The 19,653-nt window shown below is 47.0% G+C and overlaps 3 protein-coding genes across 4 annotated transcripts in view; 1 reads left to right on the top strand and 2 right to left on the bottom strand.

Moving 5' to 3' along the window:
• Nucleotides 1–318: 318 nt before the first annotated feature.
• Nucleotides 319–12,748, top strand: ARF1 (ADP ribosylation factor 1). The gene is made up of 5 exons (XM_057370848.1): nt 319–453; nt 9,717–9,896; nt 10,530–10,640; nt 11,170–11,294; nt 12,308–12,748. The coding sequence occupies exons 2-5, from the start codon at nt 9,749–9,751 to the stop codon at nt 12,467–12,469; spliced, it is 546 nt and encodes a 181-aa protein (XP_057226831.1). The 5' UTR covers nt 319–453; nt 9,717–9,748; the 3' UTR covers nt 12,470–12,748.
• A 2,987-nt stretch (nt 12,749–15,735) lies between these two features.
• Nucleotides 15,736–19,225, bottom strand: CUNH1orf35 (chromosome unknown C1orf35 homolog). Its single transcript, XM_057370851.1, has 9 exons — nt 19,153–19,225; nt 18,107–18,241; nt 17,854–18,007; nt 17,729–17,774; nt 17,541–17,623; nt 17,372–17,444; nt 16,977–17,056; nt 16,547–16,711; nt 15,736–16,346 (listed from the first exon to the last, which is right to left on the bottom strand). The coding sequence occupies exons 2-9, from the start codon at nt 18,198–18,200 to the stop codon at nt 16,100–16,102; spliced, it is 942 nt and encodes a 313-aa protein (XP_057226834.1). The 5' UTR covers nt 18,201–18,241; nt 19,153–19,225; the 3' UTR covers nt 15,736–16,099.
• Nucleotides 19,226–19,282: 57 nt separating this feature from the next.
• MRPL55 (mitochondrial ribosomal protein L55) overlaps nt 19,283–19,653 on the bottom strand; it is a 2,274-nt gene continuing 1,903 nt past the window's right edge. For both annotated transcript variants that reach the window (XM_057370850.1, XM_057370849.1), the window contains exon 4: nt 19,283–19,477. In XM_057370850.1, coding sequence (XP_057226833.1) covers nt 19,334–19,477 — 144 coding nt within the window. In that variant the 3' untranslated portion in view covers nt 19,283–19,333. The remainder of the gene's footprint in view (nt 19,478–19,653) is intronic.

Below are 19,653 nucleotides of genomic sequence, written 5' to 3' on the forward strand. Positions count from 1 at the left end.
ACGGTCCCTATAAACCCCAATCCCGCAATCCCAATGGACCCGAACCCCGCGCGCCCCGTCCGGTCACGCGCTGCCCACAGTGGGCGTGGCCAACAATCAAACCACGCCCCCGGTGCAGCAGCTCCCTCTGTGGCCACGCCCACTCCCGTGGGTGACGCCCCCGCCTCCCCAGAGCTGTCACTCCAGCCCTAGCCACGCCCACTGCGTCTCTACGCCACGCCTCCGCGGCCCCCGCGCTGCGGCAGCCCGCCTTGGCCACGCCYCCTCYGCACAGGCCACGCCCCCCTCGCCCTCCTCGCTTCCCCGTGGTGCCGCGCGCGGGGCGGGCACTGACGTGGCCGCCTCACGCCGCCATCTTGTGCTCCAGGGCGGATCGCGGCCGGGGCGAGCGGGCTCCGAGCGGGACCCTCCGAGCGCAGCCAGACCCACGGCCCGCGGCCCCCGACGACGCCGGTGGGTTTGCCGAAACATTCCTCTTCCTTCTTTTCGAGTCTTTTATCCCCCCMGCCCGCCGCGCCGCGCCCCCACCCGCACCCCGCGGCCTTGCGCTGAGGGGAGGCGACGGCGGGCGCTGAGGGAGCGGGGCCGGGCGGTTCTTTCCTTCTCTTTCCTTCTCATTCCTTTTGATTCCGTCTCACTCCATCTCATCTCTACTCATTCCTTTTCTCCCACAGCACCGAAGGCCTCCGGGAGTAGCGCTATCCCATTTGTCTCCCCCACCACGGGTTTGGTGGGGGGGGGAGTGGGGAGTCCTGCCTTTCGCTTCCCTGCTTTTGGGTGGGATGGAGTGGGAAGGAGTGGGATAGGCAGGGGTGGGAAAGGGGAATCGCTCCAGCTCGCCAGCAGCTGCACAAGGCCCCGCTCCGCTCCCTCTAGCGATGGGATTAGACGGGATGGGCTTGTCCTCCCTTCCCCAAACTCGCTCATTCCGGCCTCTGCCCCGCCCGTGGACGGCTCCGAGGAAGGAGAGGCATTTCCTTCTTCTCCTCTCCCCCTGAAAATCCTCCTCTGTGGGGGAAATGAGGCTTGGATGAAGCTCGTGGGGCAGAGATTGTTTCTCTGTAAGCCCTTGGCTGCTGAACTGCTATTTTTTTTGCCGGGCTGAGGAGTTGAGCTTTCCCTGGAGCAAACAACTCTTGTTTGCCATCCATCGGCTTGGGTTTGGTGGTGTGGGAGATCRGCTTTCCTTGGCGGAGCAGCTCCCAGTGGGAGGATATTATATTCTGTCTGAAAATACTCCATCCTGTCTCCGTGAGCGGTGAACGTGATACTTCGGGGCTGATAAACCTCTGTGATGAAGTGATAGCCCGGCTCTGCCCCGGCAGAGCGAGACTAACTCTGCCGGGGCATAAAACTGCCCAAATGTTGTTATGTTTGACATTGACCTTGTGGCTTTGCTGCTCGGCTCCTGCCAAAGCAAATTCCACAGGTTGATTAGAGTCGTGAGCAGAGGTCTGGTGTTGAAATTGTAGCTTTGTCAATAACTACAATTCCAAGTATTTATTTAATACTTTGAGCTTTGTCTTGCGAGGCTCACAGCACCCTTTTGCAGGGTATTCCATTAACCTTATTTTCCAGGCGGAGAAATGAAGGTAAAGTGGATTTTTCCAAGGTCATTCAGCAATATCTTTAGTGCTATTTTTGCTGMTGATTTGGAGCACTTCTGTGGGAAAAAAAGGGAAGTGTAGCTGAAGTGGAGGATTGCTATTTTCCTTTTATCCATGGGGTTTTTATTGCAATAAAATAGGAGTACAGTCTTATGGATAAAGGGATTCTCTGAAAGGAAGGTTTTTGGGGTTGGTTTGATGCCACTGACTTCCTGTGCTACAAACATGTCTGCAGTGCTGGAGAACCCTGTTGGGCTGCTCTCCCTGTTGGAATAATTGCATTGGGTGAAAGGGTGAGGAAACTCACCTCGATTGAACCTCTTCAACTCCAACTCCACAGCTTTGCCAAATTTGTTGGTGTTTTCCCTGTGGTGGAGCATGAGGAATAAAAATGGCTGGAGYAGAGCTGTCCTCCCCTCAGTACAGCTTTGTGTTTGTGATGTAAATCCTGTTAAAAGTCAAACATCTCGGTGCAAATGGTCTGAAGATCTCAGATTGGTTTCTCTGAACATTTCCTAGGTTGTGAAATAGTTGGAATGTGGAAGGGCCTGGCAGAAGCTGTGCTCATGCACCGAGTTCCCTGTGAGTGTTAGTCATGCTGACCAAGTGGGGGGAGGACCAGTCACAGCTTTTCAAGGCAAACCAAGTGTGTGTGGGAGTAGGGGCTGGATTCTGCTCCTGGGAATTCACCAARTTGTGCTCTGCTCCAGCTGCTTTAAGCAGGGGCATTTATACAGATAATTATCAGCTAAGCCATTGATGGCATGGATTGATGGAAGGAGGAAAAGCTCACAACCCAGGATTTCAGCTGAATTGGCAGTGGTTAAGTTTAAAGAACCACCTTTATACATCTCAGAGGATGTTATTTCTAAAGCAACCTTTTCTTTTTAAAGATGGGCTTTCAAGCAAGAATTCTTATGGATTTCAACAGCCTTCCCAAACATCCAGCTTGCTTTAGAGTGGATAAATTTGGTGAACGTGAGCTAACTTTATCTGAAAAGGAATAGTTCTGATTCTTTTTTTAGAAATCTCTTGGAAGTTCTGCTCCTGGAATGATACAGAGCTTGTGTTGGAGCTGGCGCCATCCTCAGCCATGATTCCCTTTCTTTAACTGATGAGTAAAGAAGTTCAGAATCAGCTTCCTACTACAGCAGCTGTTTTTCTGTGTAATTCAGCATTTTTTTCCTTTCTGCTTGCAAGTATCCGATTTTATTCCTTGTTTTTAACACACGCAAATGTCGGAGGGCTGTGGTGGGACTTCTGCTGATGTTTCAGTTCTAATAAAACTCATGTCTAGCACAGCTCRTGCTCACACACAGCTCTGGTACCTCACAACTCAGAGGCTGTTCCTTGACATTTCCCCGAAACCAAAAGCCAATTTCATTGCTRGATGGAGCTCTCGTGTGAGTTCTTGCTATTTCTACTAGGAGTGTAAATGTTGACTTTAGTGCCCAGTTCCCTGGAAATGAATAACAGGATATTTGGCTTAAAATTGAAGATTTTGAACTTGGTAACAATTCAGCCTCAAAAACAAAAAACCACCCCGACTGTGCATTGCTTATCTGAACAGAAATTCTTTGTATTGGCCAGTTCTCACACTAGTGTACCCAGTGCTGAACTGGTGAGCACAAAGTCACAGKCAGTTCTTGGGTGTCACAACTGCATTGTTGGCGCCACATTATTACCTGGGCAGCTAAAGGCAGGGAGGSCATGGATGCAACTCCTATTTGAAGGTGAGAATAAGGGATTAATTCTGATGTGGGATTTGAGTATCAAGTGCAGCAACCCTCTCTCTTTGATAGTGACTCTTTTTRTTCTGGCCATAATTTTAGAAGTGATTTGTTCTTATGTCTGAGAAATAGGCATGACCCCAAAGGAAGTTTTCCCTCTTTTGTCCTTGTTTTGATTTTGTAAATGGARCTRTTTTCTGTTTTCTGCTGCTCCAAACCCACTGCTCTCAAGAGACTGTTCCAGTCATGAYCTACCTGGGAAAGGTGTGTAGACAGCGAGGTGTTCAACCTCCTTGGGTTAAACAAAGATGCTGGAGAAGCACATTTCCTTCCACATGGCTTCTCACTGGTGCTTGGCTTGTTTTCCATCTGCCTTGAACATGCAGAGTGCTCTTGGATACTTTTTACTTGATCCCTGCAAGCCTTTGGTGGCCAAATCCAACTGTTCCTTTTTAGATCTGAGCACAGTTATGTATCTTTAACTTTTATTTCAATGTTGCTACCTGTTTCTTCACAGACAAATAAATAGGTTATGATCCTTCAGGACACCTTTTCCATCCCAAACTTGGCAGGAGCATCCTCATTGTGAGCTRGGGCAAATGGTTGTACTGCTCAGTGTTGATCTCCACACAGTTAACACTCCTCTGGTTCTAATGGTTAAAAATATAAAGGAGTTAGAACTTAATATTAATGAAGAGCTCTGAGAAGATGTTGTTGCCATGGCCTTTATTACAGTGGTGTTTGTGCAGGATAATGAATCACCTGGTGAACAAAGGGCCCGACCTCTTTGTTGGCTACTCTTTCATTTTACGCGTAATCCATGCCTACTGATATCGATGTGGTCTGAAGTGACTCAAATCAAAATTATTTGAGCTACATWTCAGTGTTAAGGCCCCAAAGTTAAAGGATTTCAGTTGATAAATTGTCATCTCTCAGGTTATCAGATGTGGAAGGCCAGTAAACAGTTTCTAAAAATAGTTGAATGTAACTCTACTAGAATAGTGTATTGGGCCACCCTGGCTATATATAAAGAGGTGTTTCCAAAATTTGCTGTAACAGAACACTTGAATCTGTAAAGAAATTATTTCAAGAGAACACATCAGCACTGTTCTCTGCTGAGTGGGGGTGTGAAACGCTGGGGTTGTGGATTAATCCTGAATTTTAGCAGTGTTCTATTCTTGTTGGATTTCTTCTCACATTCTCCTTTAAATCACACTTTATATTGTTAAGAACAAGCTGTCGGGTTAGATTTGCACTTTTAATTATTTGCCAGTTGTTCTTGCATGTCACATCAGTAACAGCTGTTGAAGTTGGRTGGGTTTTTTAAAAAATGCTTTCTCACCTCCTATTTGCACATTGGTTTGGTGATCTCTTGTGTGAATATTTTGCTCCTCTTGATAATTTAATTTAAAACATTTTAGAATGCTATAAATTAAAAAGAATGGTCCAGACCAACTAGTGATTACTGGCTGAATTTCAAATCAATGTTTYTGGTGAATAACAAATTGATCCATTTTTGTTCCTCTGTGACTGATAGAACTAGTATGTTAATACCAGGTTAAGAATTATGGATTTGGGRTTTTTCAAATTGTTCTAAACATGGAGTTAATGCTCAGGCCAATGTTAAGTAGATTTTCCTTTAAGTGGAGATGGAATTTTGGTAGTGAATCTGTTGTCTTTGTAAACAGGCTAGTTTTACTTGCCACAGGCACCCAAGCAAATGGAACAAGGTGCAGGAAGCTGCCAGGAAGCAGTTTTTTTTTTTTTTGTAAATCTGCAACTGTTGGGATTTTAACTTGTGCTTTAATATTTTGTCTGATTGTAACTGTGTAGCACAGTGTGTCATTAGTAGTGGCACTGTGTTTATCTCTCTCTCCTTGAAACCGGCTTTTAAAACATGATATGAACATCCCGGGGAGGCGTAACAGCTTCCAGAGACAAGAAATGCCCTCTGTACCTCCATCTCAGCCTACTCCCCCTACTACAGCAGGGAAGGGACAGAGGGTTGAACTTCTCTTGACTGATCTTATCATAGAACCATAAAATCCTAGAATGGTTTGGGTTGGAAGGGACCTTAAAGCACGTCTGATTCCAACCCCCTGCCACATTCATGGCTGCTGGGATTTTCAGAATGCCAAAATGACAAGCCCAGCAGGCTTGGTTTTAACACTTGTAAAGTTTTGAGAATTATGGTTGCACTGTGGGAGCCCTATGTGGTAAGTGCTCCTACACGGAAGTGAAATAAATGTATTTCTATACTACTGGATAGTTTTGACTAAATAATACATGTGGCATTCTCTGCCTTAACCTCTGATTTTGTCTGCTCTGGTATAGTCAAAGAAATGGTATAAACCTAATTGAAACATTGGCACTTGACACAATTCTTGTCTCAGGGAAGTTAAGGTGGTCAAAAACAACTTTTCCAGAGGTGTAAAATTGAGGTTGTGTGGGAATTTCAAGGTGCATTATGCTCTTTTGGTGGCCTGCACACTCTTGTGGTCTTACATCTGTGGAGCTTGTTAACCAGCAGCTCACCCAAGGAGTTTGGAGGTCAAGCAGCAGATTGGACTTCTCATGATAAGCAGCCTGAATGAAATGACATTCAAATGCATTAATGTACGTTTAAATATAAAGGGCTGCAGATGATTAAATGTTTAGTGATCTTTGGTCTTGAGATATTTCTCAGAGCTCTTATTCTAACCACCTACAATTAATAAAAGTAGATTCTGCTGCTTCCTCATGGGCCATATCACTTTAACAACCACCGGGCTGCTGCTATTGCAGACACTCATTCATTTTTAACTCCTCACTCTGAGCGTCTCTGCAAAAGGCTGCCTGTTCTCCTAATTGCTTATCTGAATGTATCACTTACTAGAAAACAGGCACTGAAAATAGTTTCGTTTCATGAAATGAAACTGCAGTTTATCCATTGAACGTCAGCCCTGCTGTTTAGCAATGGCACATGGTATCTTACTCGAACCTGCCTGACGGGTTTCTAGTGCTGCTGAGGTGGAGTGGATTGTGTTAAAAGTCCTTTAGGGCTTTGATGGGCAGAAGCAGTCAGACAGTTCAGTACTGGGGTGATCTGGGTTTGGTAAGGGGTGCTAAACCACCGTTTCCAGAAGCTGAAGTTATACTGAGGGAAAATACACACTGAGCTCTGCAGAAATAGTCTGTGCTGTTTATTCAAATTGTTTCCTTTCATACTCAAATCTTCCCACTTAGCCTGATGGATCCCTCTTTTGAAGATGTGCTCAAGCACTACAAGCAGCTCACAAGCTGTAGTCTTTTATGTTTTCAGGAATTTTATCCAACCTATGTTTCTAAAATGATCAGTGTAGCAATTACTGACAACATTTGGGTGGAGGGAAGGAAGAAGTTAAGTATGGAATGTAGGTGAGATATGAGGATATACATTGCAAGGGATGATGATGCCTGGGAATAACAGGGGGTTTTGCTTAACTTAATACAAGAGGAAAGTTAAGACTTTTTAAACTGTGCACGTTCTCACGGCCCAAGTAACRGGCTGAAATGGGAATTAAAGCTCGGTCCTGGAATACAGAGAAAACAGTCGCATGATCCCTCAGCTGAGCTGTATTAATGGAGGCAGCCAAGGCTGGGAAGCAGCTCAGGACCATCGAGGCAGTTTCTGTGACAGTGCAGGGAGAGGAGTGTGGAGTACAAACCATGGGAGTGTGATTTCCTTTCTTGTGGGAATAGATGAATGTGACTGCTGATCAGGGGAGAACACAGACACTGTGCCTCAGTACCATCAAACAAAGCCCTGCTGGGAACCAAAACTGTTTATGGGATTTCTGCAGATGGATTTCTGTTGGTTGGGTTTTTTTTTTTTTTTGGTTGTTTCTTTTTTTTTTTTTTTTTTTTTTTTTTTTTTTTTTTTTTTTTTCTTTTAGGCAGCAAGGATTTAACTACTTTTTAGTCAACTTGTAAACCAGGAGTGGGCTATAAACTACACTGTGCTGCCTATAAAATAAATGGGACTTTTTGTAATGCCACCTACCGTGAAGTACCAAATAAGTTACAGAATCAGTTTAGATAGGTGGGATGTGAAAGAGAACAAGAGAGAAATGGGAACCAAGTGCTTAAATAGATCTTAGCTTCTTATTCTTTACAAAAAGTAAAAATAGGGAGGATGGGAGGTATAAAAGCAGCTTCAGTGGCGAAGGGCAGGCTTGACCTGGAAATAGCTGCCAGGAAAACAAGGATCTAACGGGATTCACTGCTGTTACTGCCAAGTACAAGCAACTTGTTCAGCAGCCTGCGACTTCTCCAGGGTGTGGAAAGATGTCATGGATGTAAATAATATCCAGGATTTTGTTCTTTTCCCTAATTACTGTGATCAGTCCAAGTATTTGATAACCTAATATGCTTTTAAACGTGTGCAAGCCAAAGAAAGGCATTCTTTGTTGGGACTTCTAAGGTTTTGCTGCTGCAAAAGTTCTTGCAGTCACTTTATGTGAGCTCTGGTAAAAGGTCACAGTTCAGCCCTGACTGCTGCTTTCCAGATGAAGCAGAAGATAGAGGTGGCATGAGCAGCCAGACAAAGGAAAGCTTTACAGTCTCCCTGCCTTCCAGCCCGGTGAGAGCTGCTGCTGTGGGCTAGGATGGCAGATTTCCTGCTGTGGAGAAATGGGGAGTCCAGCAAAACTGTTTTCTCTGCTTCCTAATTAACCTTCCTGTTTATACAGCCTTCATATATTCCAGTGGGAGTGGAATATCCATGGTCATGTTGCAGAAATGCAAAGGAAATGGTGGAATAATAAACCTTAAAAACCTCACGTTTGGTTTTAATGCACAGGCTGCCCAGTCTTTTTTTGTAAGGGAGTTCAGTTTTAAAGCTTCAGTCATATAAAATAAATGAATTTTTGATTCTAGTTGCTTCGGCAAGTTTGCGTGGGGATTGATGTCCTTCAGGAACCCTGGCGTGGACTCTGAACTTCCCTGTGGAGCTGCCTGTTCTAGACATGTGACTCAGTTAATGTTACAGAATTTAACTTTTGTGTTAAAATTGTATCCAGCAAAGCTTCCTGAAGAGGAAAGAACTGCTCAGACCTTTCCCASTGCAGAATGGGGAGGGCAGGTTTCTCAGACATCCCTAGGACAGTGCTAAACAGAGTGCAACAAGGCTTTTGTTGTGGTGTGCTTTTTACTTCAAATCTTGCCTTAATGTACTTAAATATTCTACAGAGTCTGTTTCTAGTGAGAGTTTGGCTTCAAGTACAGCTTCATCATGAAATAAGAGGCTTTTTCCAGAGATGATTCAAACTTTGTGTTATGCTTTAAATTTGATTTGGTTTACAGGAAACTCGTGCTCTGAATGTATTGGCTGTTTGTGCATCTCGTGTTTGAAACTTGAATTTTCAGTTGGGCTCTGTCTCTTCTTTAACTGACACCTGAGAGCTTCTAGACCCAGCAGCAGTGAGGGTGTGAATCATGTCTGTAATGTGTCTGTGAAGCTTCCAGGCTGCTTTTCTCGTGCCTTGTATAAGCACAGCAGTAGTTCTCACGGTGATTTCAATACTGCTATAAACTGTGCAGGAGTAAGTTTGAAAGGGGGGCGGGGATTTGTGATGGGATGGGACAATTCCCAAGGGCGTAGAGAAGTGTGTGAGGCTGGAGTGCAGAGGCAGCTTCTAAATAGGAAGCTCCTGGTGACGTTAATCACTTTAATCACCCAGGCAGGAGTGTTGGCTGTGAAGGAAGTGCTCATCTCTGAACCTGCTCCTTCAATGTGGCTGTTAATTCTCAATGGTTAAGTTTGATTAAATGTGAAATGGTGATTAAATGTGGATTTGCTTCCTACAGAAGTCTCTCTCCGATGTTAATGAAAGTAACTGCTCTGTGTTTATGTGCTGTTCACAGACCATTTCCTCAGGGTTGAAGAGGAAGGAAACTGTTCTGAGTAGGAGAAAATCCAGGCTGTATTCTGAGTTTCCTTCCCAAAAGAAGGCCCAGCTATTGCTGTGCTAAGCAAAAACTTATCATCTGCAGCCCAATTGGAAGAAGTTTGTTTAATGGTGATACTTTGCTGCAGATAAATTATCCCACAGCAACGGGGAGCAAAGTACCTGAAGTGGTCAGCTGTATGAATTTTTCAAGCAAAAATTTAAGAACAGTGTTTAATGTTAAAATCTCTGAAAGAAAATGTGAAGCATTTCAAGCACTCAAARCTGGGTCATTTCATAGGCACTGAGTTTTGGCACATCTGTTCATCTTAGTGTTGCATCATTGGGGGTTCCTGGGGTGTCTATAAATTATTCACATTATGTCTTSCTTCAGGTTTTTTGTGGTTTTTATGCTGTGTTCCAAACAGAACTGTGGATARCTCATGAGTGATACTCTGATCTTTTTCCTCTAGATTTCACTGGCCAGTGAGAACATATCTCAACCATGGGAAATATTTTTGCTAACCTCTTCAAAGGCCTTTTTGGCAAAAAAGAAATGCGTATTTTAATGGTTGGCCTGGATGCTGCAGGAAAGACAACTATTTTGTACAAACTTAAACTTGGTGAAATAGTAACTACTATTCCTACTATAGGTAAGATTTTTACATTTATGTAACTGATGGCTTTGAGATTTGGGTCTCAGCAGAATCTTCTCAGCTGATTTAAGTGACTTGTCTGTCAGAACAAACTTGCAAGCTGTGGGGTGAAGGTGGCACAGCCAAAAGTTCTTCTATGGTAGGAGATTGTGACTCTTTTCACTCCACTCCCTCTCATCAGTTGCTTGTGGAATGAGCCTTTGTGGGCCACAGAAGGGCAATTTGTCTCCCAGTCTGTTGTGACATCATTTAAATCAGACTGAGAAGCAGAGGATTCACTTTATTTCCCCTGTTTGAGGGTATTGAAAAACCTGATTTGCAGTTCTTAAAACCCAGGGGGTGTGTGGKTTTTTGTTTGTTTTGGGTTGTTTTTTTTTTTTAGGCAGTATAGTCTGCTTTTTGTAGCTGCTCAGGTGGCAATTAGATGTGTTCATTAGTGTGGTTGCATTGGGGGTGATGGTGGGAGCAGGACAACCCACGTTCGTCCACTTTGAGAGCTTCAGCAAGAGATTCTGCTTGTTTAAGTTAATTCAAGTTTWAAGTTTTTGAGTGATGACATTCTGTGTGTGACTTGCTAAATACAATAGGCCAGCTATGTTTAACTGAGATTTGTGCCACAATCTGTTTTAGGTTTCAATGTGGAAACAGTAGAATACAAGAACATCAGCTTCACAGTGTGGGACGTGGGTGGTCAGGACAAGATCAGGCCACTCTGGCGCCACTATTTCCAGAACACACAAGGTGAGTCCACACACCTAATTTCCAGGTTTCCAGAATTTAAGAGGGCTTTTTGAATGTCTGGACTAAGTTAATTTTGCAGCTTTCTTGGAGGGGAGTGGAAACATTTATTGTTGTAAAAGGGTGTGTTTGTGTGCTGCTCTGGCTCTTCTCTTAAGCCACTACAGGTTCAAAGAGGATGGGAAGAATTCCAGAAACCAGTCTTCCTTGTCCTTCTGACTCAGAGCAAGTTCAGAAGTTTGCTTTTCTTCTGTCACCATCACAGCTCTGCCCTCACTTCAAAGCAGAGTCTTTACTGCAAGCTCTGCAGCCCCATGAACTGAGAGTTTGTCACTTCTGTCGCTGTTGGGCCTTTACAATGTGCCTGTCTTTGAGTCCTGTCACAGCAGTTCAGGAGTCGCTGCTCCTATCCCCGTTGCAAAAACACAAATGCAAACTAACAGCAGTTTTCACCATCTTTCAGCAAGAACAGACTTAACTCTTAAACATGAAACTTTCAGGTTTATGTTTATTCTTGTTTGCTTATTTCTAGGTCTGATTTTTGTGGTTGACAGTAATGACAGAGAACGTGTGAATGAGGCCAGAGAAGAGCTTATGAGAATGTTGGCAGAAGATGAGCTCAGAGATGCTGTTTTATTAGTGTTTGCTAACAAACAGGTATGCCCACGAAAGGTGTCTTTCTGTCAAAACCCTTGAAAACTTTTGACATCCTTGTGAGTGCCAGATCTTGACCTTGATTTTTCATATTTTCAATGTAATGATAAATAAACTCACAATAAGTAGCTATTCAGGTATGTTGAAGGCAGGAAACCGTGGATTGAATTCTCATCTGAAAGGAGCATCCTTCTGAACAGTCCTGGCTAAGAGCTTTTCAGTTTTAGCAAAAAACAGTTTTATTTTCGAGGTTGATGTGGCTCAAGTATAGRACCTGCCCAAACTTCCTTCCTTCCTCTCTTCCTCAGAGAAATGCTGAAATGCCAGAACCTCCCTGAATTCCTCATTTAGGGTGTTTGAAGGTACTGCTGRTGTTGGTGGAAGCACTGGGCTGACTTTTAATGTTCTTGTGGTGTCGTGTGAGCTGGGCTCTTCCAGGCCCTAGAGTTAGCTGAGAATTCTGCGTTTCATTGCTTGTAAAGGTTTTGGCAGCTTAAACCCAAATGTCAAGGGCCTGAAGTGTGACTAGGAAATGTAAAGATGGAATAACATCCTGCTCCACTGATTGCACAGTCTCATTTGGGAAGGGTGAAGATTCCCTAAATCATGTCCAGGAGCAGGAAAGGTGGGCCCTAAGGAAGCTGTGCTYAGCAGAGTAGGACTTGGTGATAAAAGATAGTTTTGATTTATAACTGCTGTCACAGAAAGGATACTCCTGAGTGGATWGTGAATGAAACAGACTTGGAATTGTGAGCAGGTTTGGATCAGCACTGAGGGAGAATGACTGGGTCCAGGCTTCAGCTGTTTCTCTTCCCTATGAAATATTCCATAATGTTGCTTTTGATTATGCTGTTAAACCTTTGAGGCTTTCATCAAGTGCAGGGGAGTGGTTTGAATATCCAAGTAATCCAAATTGTTTTTCTAAAAGAGAAGTTCTGAGAGCTCTTAACTTTCTTGTGATGCCTTTAAAGCTGGTGATGAAAAGAGTGGGGAATGACTGTTGTTCCTTCCTTCAGGACCTGCCGAATGCGATGAATGCAGCAGAAATCACAGACAAACTTGGACTGCATTCTCTTCGTCACAGGAACTGGTACATCCAGGCAACCTGTGCCACTAGTGGAGACGGTCTCTATGAAGGACTGGACTGGTTGTCCAATCAGCTCCGAAACCAGAAATGAAACCATAAACCTTCCTCTTCCCTCTTTTTCCACCCCTCCCTCTTATTTCCTCCTATTCACCCTTCGCTTTACTCTAATGTGGCAAACTGTGCTACTTTGTGGTATTGAGTGCCGGAAGCTGTTTTCATTTCTTTTTGTCACAGTATATATTGCATCATGCTGTAAATGTGGCAAATACAAGCCTGAAAACAGTTAGGTTTCTTATTTAATGTAAATAGTTTTTGTTTCCAATGAGGCAGTTTCTGGTACTCCTATGCAATATTACTCAGCTTTTTTATTGTAAAGAATCAAGTCACTGTTTAGTACCTGGAAGGGATTTAAGTGGGTTAATAACATAAGGGTTGCCAGTGGTCCTTGTGCAGTAGAGCTGAATTCGATCTTGGTTGGGTTGTGAGATCTGTGAGATCCATTTTGGTGGTTGGTTTTTAACCTGAATTCTGTATTTTTTTAAATAGACAAGGAAAAGTAAAACACTTAAACACACAAACGTTTGACATCGCTTCTGCTGCTCCAGCTCTAATGTGGTGACTCTTGATTCTTTCAAAAGGGTGAAGCAATGACTGACACCCAATTAGCTTCATCTGCTTAATGAACAGATCATAAGTAGTAGATCTCTTGGCTCTTTCTGTAGCTCGTAGTCTGTGCTCATCTTTGTTCACAACYGTTAAAAGATTTGCCGGGCCTGGTTTAGATGAGCTTTGCAGACTCATGCTAAACATCTGACTTTTGGTTCAGGTGAGATTTCTCGTTTCCATTGAACTTGAATCATTTCCAGAAGTCAACATTTTTAGCCTGTTTCATTTGTCAAAAAGTGTTTTGTACTTTTCTTGTGCGTAAACCACTCCAGAAGGCAAAACCTTTCCACAGGAAGCACAGCCTGTCCTAGTCCTAAGCTCTATAAGCAGAAAGTACTGTACTTAACGTAAGAATTGCCATGAAAAACACCAAACATCTATGTATAGCGTCTAGGGAAAAAAACAAAAAGCATGAGAGTTTGGAGAGTCATTCCACTCTACAAGTATTCAATCCCATTTTGGAACAATCCCATATCTGTATATGTGTGAAAACCCTTGGCATCCCTCATACTGCAAGGTTCAGATTTGCCATCAGAAAAATAAAAAAAAGACCTCTTTACTTTTCTTTTGTATTTTGATAAACACTGAAGAAGCTGGAGCTGTTAAACTTTAACTCGAGGAACTATCAGAACTGGTTTATTTAGTGTTGTGGAAACCTTTATTGCTTTCAATACACAACTAGTAATCAACTGTTTTGTATACTTGTTTTCAGTTTTCATTTCGACAAACAAGCACTGTAATTAAAGCTATTAGAATAAAATCTCTTAACTATTTCATGTTTTTTATGCCTTGCTGTTCATTCGATCATCTTGGCAGAATCATAATTAAATACTTGTTGAATAAAAAGTTTCATGAAACTTGCACTGGTATGGTGTTGGTTTGTATCATTTTTGTGCAGCGGTTCCAAATCCACGCAGCATTTTGCCACATCACAATTTGCATGAAAATTGGAGSATATTTCCTGTATTTCCTAAGAAATGTATCATTCCTGGTTGGAAGACTGCAGGTGAAGTGGTGGGTGATGCTTGGGTTCTGCTGGAGTCACAGGGACAGCAAAGCTTGAGCTTCTTGAGTAGCCCCATCACCTCCCACAACAGATTTTTTTTCTCCTTCTGGTCCCATTCTATTACAGGATCTGTGAATTAGCAGTTTTGTGGGGAAAAMATAGGTATTCTGCCTTCCTAAATGCTTTGGTTTGCATTTTTCCTCTCTGCAGTCCCCTCTGGCTCCAGGACAGAGCTCCTTCTCCTGGTGATCCTCTTACCTTCCCCATCAGCTGCTCCAGGAACTGATGCAGCAGCTGAACGTGGAGGGTTTGGGGTGAGCAGCCCTGGGCCAAGGATGGAGCTGGACTGCTTCACCCCCCTCACCCTGAGTTTGGCTTCCCATGTTTCTCAAACTGATTCCTTCAGATCTTGGGTTTGAGTGTGAAACAGGAAGGGGAGAGAGCAGGATAGGCCAAGTAGTGACAAAAGGGTGGGAGAAAGCTCAAGAGAGCAGAACTGAACTGGGACAGCTGTGCCACAGCCCCTCTGCCATCCTGCTGGGCACATCACCCTTCTCCCTTTGCTGGGACACTCTGGAGCTGTGGGTGCAAATCACCCTGGCAGAGCCCAGCCCTGCCACAGCATCTGTCCCATCTGCCTGGGAGGTGATGATGGGAAGTGGAAGCCCATGCAGGGAGCAGGGYACTGGGATCTCTGGTATTTTTTCTCTGCTGGCTGTGTTTCCACTCTCCTATGGTTCCCTTTCCAACCTGTTGCTTCCCGTGCCCAGTTCCCATTGTGCACAGCCCTGCTCTGGGGTGCTCACAGCAGGCTCCAGCCACACTTTTGATCTGAAAATCCCCTGGAGGGGACACCGAGCACAGTCTGGTGAGCCACCAGCAGGTTAAGAGCCCTGGCCAGGGAGTGCACGGGCTCAGGGCCACCCCAGCTGTGCCATGGGGATCCCTGGGATGGATCTGCAGCTGCAGCTGCTCAGACCACGAGGAACAGCCCTCGTGCCAAGAGCTTGTCAACCCCAAAATTGTATTGGGGTGGGGATTACTGAAGGCTGTGATGGCTCTGCGGCATCTCCCACTGCCCAGGCTGAACACATTGGGACAGAAGGGCTTTGTCAGCTCCTGAGCACGGTCCCACTGGGCTTTTGTCCACCAAGACACACAAACCCTCCCTGTCTTCAATTGCATCATTAATTACACAAATGAGGCCCTTGTGCTTGGCACGGCCACACCGCAGCCGGCGATGCTCTGGAGCCGCTCGGGCCAACCTCTTTCGATTCGGATCAGTATTTCTATTTATTGATGTAAAATTCCCTTCTTTCAGTATGCCACGAACATAAATAACCATGTTCTGAGGGTTTCAGTCCTGGATGGGAATGGAGTTTGCTGCTCCCTGGTGCAGGTGGATGGGGCCAGGGCAAAAGCCTCTGGAAGACACCTGGTCCCATCCACTTTCTYCCCGTAAATTGAGGAATTATTTAAGTGTCCAAGACCAGGCTGGACCTGGCTTGGAGCAACCTGGTTCAGGGGAAGGTGTCCCTGTGCCCATGGCAGGGGGACTGGAACTGGATAAGCTTCAAGGTCCCATCCATGCAGCTGATGAACTTAGTGAATTTTTAAGGAAAGAAATTTGTCAGCCACTGCACTGACAAGCACTCAAGGGCAAGGAAAGACAACAAACTATAATAATAATAATAATAATAATAATCTCTTCCAAAGTGTCTATACATAAACACGAGGTATCCACAGCATTTTCAGCACCACAGCCAGAACCAACCCAGCACCAGCCCCCAACCCACAGCATTCCTCTACGCTCAGTCCTGTGTGGATGGATGGACCTGGGGAGTGAGGAGAAGGGTGCCCAGCCCCTGATGCCCCCCACACCTGCTGGTGCTGCCCCCGGGTGGGCAGGGAAGGGGCAGTTGGCACCACATTAATGCCCTTTGCCAGACTCTGCCCCGGTGCCCGCGGAGCTGCGGCGTTTTTAATTTAATCACCTTAAAAAATATAAACTTTATGGAAGATCTCCCTGAAACAACCCCGGGCTCCCTCTCAGTCCTCCGAGTCAGTGTCGTGGCGCTGCCGGACCCCGCGGGCCAGGGGGGACCTGCTCCTGCTCCTCTTCCTGCCCCTGCGCCGCGGGGACGGGTGGCGGCCCCGGCCGTCCCTGCTCTGGCTGCGCCGGCGGGCGGGGCTCCGGCCGGAACCCGCGCTGCTTCCCGAGGATTCCGTGTCGTGCCGCCGCCGGCTGCCGTGCCGCGACGGCTCCGAGTGCTGCTGCGTTTTCCTGCGGTGGTGCCTGCGGGGAGAGGGGGAAAGTGACAGCAGGGACACTGGGGACACCAACAAAGGTGATTCTGAGGATTTTGGAAAGCCGGGGGATGCCAGCAGCGCATCCTGATGCCAGCCATGACCACGTGGCTCTCCTGAATCCTTCATCCCATTTTCCACTGATAATGCCCCCASGCCAGGGCTCAGCCTCCATCCCAAGCCAGCTACCTCTTGTGTCGATCWGGGGAAGAATCGGAATCAGAGGATGATGGGTCAGCATCCTTCTTGGAATGCTTGTCCTTGTCCTTCTTCTTCTCCTTCTTATGTTTCTTCTTTTTCTTGTTCTTTTTCTCCTTCTTTTTCTCCTTTTTGGATTTTTTGCTGCTCTCTGGTCTGTGGGAAAGAGATCAAGCAATGAGAATCCCTGCACTGTGCTTCCCTCTGGCTCCAAAAATTCATCCCCATCCCTTTTTCCAGGCACATCCCAACACATCCCTCCTTTGCCAAGCAGAAGCCCACAGAAGTTTTTGGGGGTGATTCAGACAGATGCAGAAYAAGCCCAATGCCAAACAGAGCCATGGAAACATTTTGTAAAATATTTCCCACAAAAACCAGGCCATTTCTGGTGGTTTCCCACCAAAGCAGGAAAAATCCTCACCGTTTCTCCTCCACCTTCTCCTCCTTTTCCTGTTTCTTCTTGGAGCCAGATGTCTCTGGGCTGCTGGAGACTTTCTGGTGCTAGGGTTGAGGAGGGGAAAAAATATGGAGTGAATCCATGAACCCATAGCTTGAAATTAGAAGACAAAGGGTTTTTCTCCTATTAAAAATTAAATTTGGAAAAAAAAAAATAAAATTAAATTTGATTAAAAAATTAAAATACCCTTAAAAGCTGCTTCCATGTAAAAGCCCCACAAATTAACTTGGCACCTGCAGATCTCTGTGCCACAATACTCAGACTGTTTTTTAAACAAAATATTCCAAGTCTGTGCACAGCTTTTTGCCTTTTTTCGTCTATTTCTGAATCTCCCAAGAACCATGTGACCGCCTCTGTACCGTGAAAACAGAGAGCCCCATCTTGGCTGCCTCCTTGTCCTCCTTGGAGAGCATCACCCGGCCAGCACTGCCACTGCAGAGAGACCACACAAAAAAAAAAGCATAAAAACACTAAAATCAAACAATCCAATTGTCCTGAGATTGGTGYGGGATCTTTCCCTCCCTTTACCTGGAGCTGCCCAAACCCACCACCCGATCCACGTCCTTCTCGTCCCGCTCAGCGCCGTCCCTCTTGCACACCTCGGCCAGGTCCTGTGGGGAAGGGGGACAGTGTCCTGCGTGTGTCCCCAAAATTGGAACTGAGGGGAGGGGACACCCCTCAGGGACACTGGGGGAACACACATGATGCCCCCTTACCTCTTTGCTGAGGCCTGTGGGCTGCCTCTTCAAGTTCTTRTAGCCTCTATGAAAATAAAAGCAGGTGATGTGGGGCGGAGGCTCTGCACTCCCTTTTTKGGGGGGTGAAGGGGGTGGGGACTCACAGAGCTGCCATCATGGCCTCCTGCTCGGCCAGGCGGACAGCAGCCAGCTCTTCCTCCCGGGATAGCGGCGGGGCCGTGTCCTTYTTGCCCTTGGCATACCAGGTCAGGTCCTTCCCCTTCTGCCACCGGCCCACCGGCGCCATCAGGGAGTTCCCTGTGGGGAGCAACRACCCCTCCTCAACATCATCACACCCCAAAACTGTATTGGAGGGGACAGGGTGGGAGGGGGAGTTTGGGCAGGATCAGCCCTTACCCAGGTAATTCTCACGCTGTTTGTCAGTCTTGACATCCTCCCAGCTGAACTGGTCCTGGCCCCCCCGGACCCCGCCCCGGGAGGAGCCRAACATGGTGCCAGACCCCACAGCAGATTTGGGGGGAATCTGGTGACCTGCAAAGGGATCAGCCCTGGGTTTACCCACTTCACCTCCTCCATGCAAACCTGGAGGGGCTCCTGAAGGTGCAGGGAAGCAAGTTTGGCCCCCCAGGGGTCAGTGGAGAAACCAGAGGCCTTTGGGGAAGGGGGGGGGTTACAGGCTGGAAAGGGGGGGTTTATAACCCTGAGTTGGAAAGGGGTGCACGGCAAGGGAAGGTCCCAGCCTGGGGGAAGGCTGCGGGGTGAGGAGGGGGCATAAGGTGACCTCGAGAGGGTTCAGGGTCTGGGGGAGGTTCAGAGCCTCAAGCGGGGCTTAGGGACAGAAGTGGAGGAATCACAGGTTGTGGGTTTCAGGCTCTGGGAAGGGGCTGGAGGGTGAGGGGGGTTCACAGCCTGTGGGGGGATAGTTCAGGAATAGAGGTGGGAAGGTTCAGGGTCTGGGAAGAGGTTGCAGGGCTGATGGAGGGGGTTATGGCCCATATGGGGGTTCTGGGCCTCAAGGGGAAGGGTTCTTGGCCTGTGGGGGTTTCAGGGTGTAGGAAAGAGTTCASAGTCTGGATGGATGAGAGCTGGGAAGGGTTCATGGCCTGGGGGCGGGCTGGGTGGGGAGGCCTGAAGGGGAGGCTGTACAGCCCGAGAAGGGGCAGCACGGCTCGGGGTGGGACATTGCTTGGGGAGCAGTTTCAGGGTCTGGGAAGGGGTTCAGGGCTGGGGGAAGATGCGGGACCTGGAGGCTGCAGGGCCTGAAGGGGGAGTCAGCCCGTCCCGGAGGGGTGGGAAAGCAGCCCGGGGGTGTTCCCAGCATCCCCAGCCCCTCCGCGTTGAGGAATGCAAGGACCAGGCAGGCTCGACCCGCGGGGTCACACCCGGAGCCCCCAAATCCCAAAATCCCCAAATCCCAAAGCGCCCCCGCTGCCCTCACGCACCTCCGGCCGCCGCGCGCGCCCGYGCCGCCGCTACCACCGCGGGCACCGCCGGGGGGGAACGGGGCGGGCGGTACCATCACACCGCGCAGCGCGGGGGGAGCCCCACACAACCGCACCGCCCACACACGGCTTTCCTGACACGGATTTATTTATATATTTGTACATTTTTGGTTGCAGGGTTTCACTTCTTCCAAAACTTCGTGTAGGTGTCCAGGTCGATGCCCTCGAAGGTTTCCTCCTCCTTGGCCTTGGGCTTGCTGGGGAAGTGCCGGCGCAGACGAGCCTTGCGCTCAGCTTCGGGCAGCGTGCTGCTGTCCAGGGGCAGCTGGGGACACGGGGGACACGGCGTGAGACCCCAGGGACATGGGGTGACACCTCTAGGACACCGCACGAGCTCCCTGGACACAGCAGGAGACCCCTGGGACATGGTGTGAAATCTCCCAGGGTCAGATACGAGCTCCCAGGACCAGATACGAGCTCCCAGGACATGGTGCAAGGCCC

The sequence above is a fragment of the Malurus melanocephalus genome, unplaced genomic scaffold (genome assembly GCF_030028575.1).
Source record: "Malurus melanocephalus ecotype Western Australia unplaced genomic scaffold, MMel_1.1 scaffold_135, whole genome shotgun sequence".
In the NCBI taxonomy this organism is placed as follows: Eukaryota; Metazoa; Chordata; class Aves; order Passeriformes; family Maluridae; genus Malurus; species Malurus melanocephalus.

Excerpts from the sequence above, each read along its gene's own strand:
- ARF1 (XM_057370848.1), top strand. The coding sequence starts at position 9,749 with ATGGGAAATATTTTTGCTAACCTCTTCAAAGGCCTTTTTGGCAAAAAA. Across the intron at positions 10,641-11,169 it reads CTATTTCCAGAACACACAAG|GTCTGATTTTTGTGGTTGAC; the intron begins GTGAGTCCACAC and ends GCTTATTTCTAG. Across the intron at positions 11,295-12,307 it reads TAGTGTTTGCTAACAAACAG|GACCTGCCGAATGCGATGAA; the intron begins GTATGCCCACGA and ends TCCTTCCTTCAG.